Source organism: Myotis lucifugus, unplaced genomic scaffold (genome assembly GCF_000147115.1).
Source record: "Myotis lucifugus unplaced genomic scaffold, Myoluc2.0 scaffold_311, whole genome shotgun sequence".
Taxonomy (NCBI): Eukaryota; Metazoa; Chordata; class Mammalia; order Chiroptera; family Vespertilionidae; genus Myotis; species Myotis lucifugus.
This window is the reverse complement of record NW_005871359.1, coordinates 4,102-8,863: the sequence shown is the minus strand read 5'-3', so window position 1 is coordinate 8,863 and position 4,762 is coordinate 4,102. Positions and strand designations below refer to the sequence as shown.

The 4,762-nt window shown below is 61.9% G+C and overlaps 1 protein-coding gene across 1 annotated transcript in view; it reads left to right on the top strand.

The window, feature by feature from the left end:
* The window catches only part of IL12RB1 (interleukin 12 receptor subunit beta 1), a 23,211-nt gene extending 18,861 nt beyond the window's left edge, over nt 1-4,350 (top strand). The window contains exons 10-15 of the mRNA XM_023763993.1: nt 773-910; nt 1,253-1,408; nt 1,755-1,889; nt 2,678-2,783; nt 3,140-3,221; nt 3,905-4,350. Coding sequence (XP_023619761.1) covers nt 773-910; nt 1,253-1,408; nt 1,755-1,889; nt 2,678-2,783; nt 3,140-3,221; nt 3,905-4,264 — 977 coding nt within the window. The 3' untranslated portion in view covers nt 4,265-4,350. The remainder of the gene's footprint in view (nt 1-772; nt 911-1,252; nt 1,409-1,754; nt 1,890-2,677; nt 2,784-3,139; nt 3,222-3,904) is intronic.
* The last annotated feature ends 412 nt before the right edge of the window (nt 4,351-4,762 follow it).

Genomic DNA, 4,762 nt, shown 5'->3' with positions numbered 1-4,762 from the left:
CAAACTCGGGACAGGAACGTGAGCCCTGCCACCTGCAACCTGGCGGTCCCCGGGACCGGGTTTCTTCTGACAGGGGTATGGCGAGCACGGCGTTCCTCTTCTGGCCTCCTCCAGCGGGGTTCCATTCAACTCAGACTTGCGGGGGTCACCCACGCAGGGGGCGGGGGGGGTGGGGGGGGGCGGGGGTGTCTGAGGCCTAGAGAGTCTGGCCACTTGCTTGAATCACACAGTGGTGGGGAGAGGCCGAGACTCGCGCCCCACCCCCCATGCAGGCTGGAGCCTCCTGCCGGGAGCCTGGGGTGGTGACAGGGCTCAGCCCTGGGCAGATGGCGCCCAGGCGGCTAATGAGTCTCACATTCCAGGGTGTTTCTTAAACATTCACCCTCATCAAGGAAGGTGGCAGCGGGCAAGAGGCTGGTGACAAAGTAATGAGGCCTCTGGAGGGAAAGAGGGTGCCCTGCGGCCCAGGCAGCCTTTCGCTCCCCCACTTCCTGCCCTGGGCCTGGCTGGGGCCACAGGAAGCTTTAGCCTCAACCTGTCCCTCCAAGAGCTCCCAGGCTGGGGAGGAGGAGCGGGACATAGAGACTCTGCCCCCTGGGGTAATGGCTGGGCTGGAGGGGCTGGGGTGGGTTGGGGAGTGTGGGGAGGGACGCTGGAGGAGGGGACACTGGGGCGAAGGCCGTGGAGTGTGGGTCGGAGGGCACAGCCGGTGCGGTGCGAGGTGCGGAGGTGGGAACCACTGCTGACTGGCCTGCCCTCCTAACCCTTTCAGCCACCCTCCGCTGGAGCCGAGCTGCCGGGGCGCTGGGGCAGCGGGCCTGCTACCGCGTCACCGTCTCTTCCTCGGCTCAGCCCAGGAACCCCACCTCATGGTCCACCGTCTTGTCCGCCTACCACTTCGGGGGCAACGGTGAGTGGCCCAAACTTGCAGGGCCGTCTCCCTGGAGCCTCAGCAGCGGCCCCAGGAGTCAGGAGGAGGAATAAGCGTTTAGAGTTACCGGCTGCGTGCGGGGCCCTGGCCACACCGGACGGACGGTCGGACGGACGTGTGGAGTGAGCTCAGTCAACTCCCAAGACACCCTGAGAGGCGTTGCCCATCTCATAGATAAGAACCCGGAGGCTCAGAGAGGGGGCGTGGCGGTGCCCGAGTGGTGGGGCTGGGGGTCGCGGCCAAGGTGCCCTGGGCAGTGCTGGGATGGAAGTGCCCGGCCGGGGCTCTGGGGGTTGACCATGGCCTTGACGCTGGTTGCAGCCTCCGAGGCTGGGAGCCCACAGCACGTTTCGGTGAAGGTGCTCAGCCCGGACTCGGTGTCAGTGGACTGGACGCCGTCCCTGCTGAGCCCCTGCCCTGGCGTCCTGCAGACGTACGTGGTGCAATATCGGGACGAGGACAGCAACCAGGTGACCGGTATGTGGGGCAGCGCGGGCCTGGCTGGGGAGGAAGGGGTCTGGGCTTGAGTCCTGCCTCGCGATGTGACCCAGGGCACCTCACCGCCCCTCTCTGGCCCTTCGTTTTCCAATAACGCAAGGTAATTGGACTCAGGGCTCTTGACGGCCCCCGAGGGGGCCCGGGGGGCATTGCCAGGTGCTCATAGTGTGCCAGGTGTTTGCATGGCAACCCCTCACTCATATCAGCAACTCCACTCCCACTGGGTGTGACAGCCCCCCGGTGGGACCAGGCACATCCCACTGCCTGAGCCCAGCCTCCTGGGAATAGAGGGGGTCCAGGGACCCATGGTTGCCTCCCCCTGCAGAGCTGCCCGTGAACCCCACAGAGACCCAGGTCACCCTCGTTGGCCTGCGGGCTGGCACAGCTTACAGCGTGCAGGTGCGAGCAGACACAGCGACACTGAGGGGCGCCTGGAGCCAGCCCCAGCGCTTCCGCATAGGTGAGTGGGGGCCCGGGGCAGGGCCCAGGTGTTGCTGCAGCATGCACTGCCCTCCATGCATCACCTTCAGGAGATAGTCCCAGCCTGATCTGCTCCCACCGCCTCCACCCACCTCATCTCCTACAGCTTCCCCGTTTGAACCCTCTCTCACACTCCTGTGGCCTTGCCCAGGAGGGCCCCTCAAATGCCTGGAATGTTTGTTTTCTCTGCTGTCAAACTCCTACTCATCCTTCAAAACCCAGTGCCAAAGCTTCTTCCTCCGGGAAGCCTTCTGTGCTTCCCTCTGGGCACCCTCCAGCTGTGACCGCCCCTCTTCCCCACCTGACACCTTGGGGATGGGTGGGGGTGTCTGTGTCTGGTCTGCCTCCTCCAGCTGGTATGCGGGCAGCACAGGAATCCATATGAATGAGTGAGTGGGGAGGCAGGCTCCGTTGTCTTGAGATTGTCCTGTGAGAGATTTGGAGACTAATGATCCCTGTTCCTGCCACGGTCCCTGCCTGCTGTCCTCGCAGTGAAACCTGGACAGAACCAATAGTCAGTCTCAGTGTGGTGTGGGCATCCGGGCCCAGGGGCGCGACAGAGCACTTCCCGTGCGCCAGGCCTTTGTCCCCCGTCACGGCCAGGAGACCCCCTGGCCGCCCACTTCACAGAGGAGGAAACCGAGGCGTGGTGGGGCCGGTGGTGCGCCAGGGTCCACAGGGAGTTGGTGGAGGGCTGGCCCACCCACTCCCTCCCTGAGGAGAGGCAGGAGGTGCCCCTCCCCCAACCCAAGCTCTCTCACTCCCAAGACGTCCAGCTTCCGGAGCTGTCTGGTTTGTCCATCTTCCTCGCCTCCCTGGGCAGCTTCCTGAGTGTCCTCCTCCTGGGCGTCCTTGGGTACTTCAGCCTGAACAGGTAACTCCCAGCCTCTCCCTGACACGGTCCCCACAACAGCTACCTTAGCAGTAGCAGTAGCAGTAGCAGTAACAGTAACAGTAGCAGTAGCAGTCACAGTAACAACCACTCACTCCAAGTAGAGATTTTCGCTCACTTTACCGATGAGAAAGCTGAGGTGCGGATGGTCAGGGCCGGCAGCAGCGGGGGCAGGGCCAGGGTGCGCCCCCGGGCCTGTCAGACTCCTGCCCTGCCCTCCCCAGTCCACGTCCTCACTGCCTTTGTAACCTCATGAAGATGAAAGGTGTAACTCAGAACAACAGAACAGGAAGAATAGACAGAAGCGCTGTCCTCTGATGGCTCCCCTGTCTCTCCAGGGCCTTGCCACACCTGTGCCCGCCCCTGCCCACACCCTGCGCCAGCACCGCTGTTGAGTTTCCTGGCGGCCAGGGGAAGCAGGTAAGGGCTCCTTTTGTAATTCTCGGTCCTGTTTATGGGTCTATACTCTGGGCAAGGGCTCTGCTGAGGAATTAGCTCATTTTATTCTCCTCCAACTCATATGTCAGGGTCTCTAAAAACCTGCCCCATTCTACAGATGGGAAAGCAGAGGCCCAAAGAGAAACCTCCTGTGGGCCATTCCCTAACAGCAGAAACAACTCAGAGTGACTTTTACCAAAAGGGAATCTGAAGGGGAAAAAAAATCCCAAGGTGGGGGCTTCAGGCATGGCTGGATCCAGGAACTATGGATTCATCTTTCCGTGCTGCTGTCCTCCCTACACATTTCTTTCCCAGGCAGGCTCAGTCTTCCCCCATGGAAGAGAATGTCCATTTCCCCCATTGACTGGAGCAAAACTCTCAGGGCCATCACTGATTGGCTCAGCATGGTCACATGCCCCACCCCTGAGCCTCCAGCACTCCAGGAGGCTGGAGCGCTCTGATTGGCTGGGCCAGAGTTACCTGCCCAATCACATCCACTATGAGAAAAGCAGGCCAATTTCCCAAAGAGAAGTGGGGGTCATTCCAATGGATCTTCAAAGTGGCCTCAAGTTTTAGAGGATGAAGCCAGCGGGGACCTGGTCCACCCCTTATGTGGGTGGGAAACAGAGCCCTGCCCACAGCCTCACCGTGTCCCCCCTCTCCAGGCCTGGCAGTGGATCACCCCGGCAGACTTCCAGAAGGAGGAGGAAGAGTCCCTGAAGGAGGCCCTGGTGGTGACCATGCCGTGCGGAAAAGGCGAGGTGGCTGACCCGCACGCACCCAGCCCGCTCCGGGGCCAGACAGAGCTGCCGTGGGGCACCCTTGAGCCAGCCCTAGACGCAGAGCTGTGCTTGGAGGACAGGAGACAGGGGCAAGGACACCCTGAGGCCGGGGTTCTGGAGCCCAGTGGGCAGGGCAGTCTGGAGGGCAGCTCTGCCCGGGCGGCCGGACGGTCCCTGCTCCTGGGAGATCAAATGCAGAGTCTCAGGTCTGACGGTCCCCGACATACGGGCCTGGAGGCCTGAAGGGGAAAAGGGAATGTCCACCTCACCTATGGACAGCACAGAAAGACTGACGATTGAAATCACAGCAGCTAGTTATTAAATGCTTGTTGCACACCCAGCCTGTTCTGTTCAGACACTCGCGTGATGCCTGGGGCACATCCTGTCCTGTTTTACCATTTTACAGACGTAACAACTGAGTCAAACTCCAGCCAAGGGTCCCATACCCCACTTCCCCCTCCCAGGTGCTGCCACCATCGCCCCTCTCCCCACTCTGTCCAGCACCTGTTGCCACATGTCCTGTGAGGGAACCCTAAAAACCTCCATGAAACAGAAGTGGCTGCACCAGCTGGGCTTGACATTATGGGGCAGGGGCAGGGGCAGGCACTGCCATTGGCCTGTTGGGGTGGAATAGACTGGAGCGTGGCCCAGGGGGGTCTAAGCGGATCCCAGGGTCCTGGGCTGGGGGTTCTGTCCCAGGAGCACTGGGTGGGGAGTCTGGCCACTCAGCTCCGCCCTGCA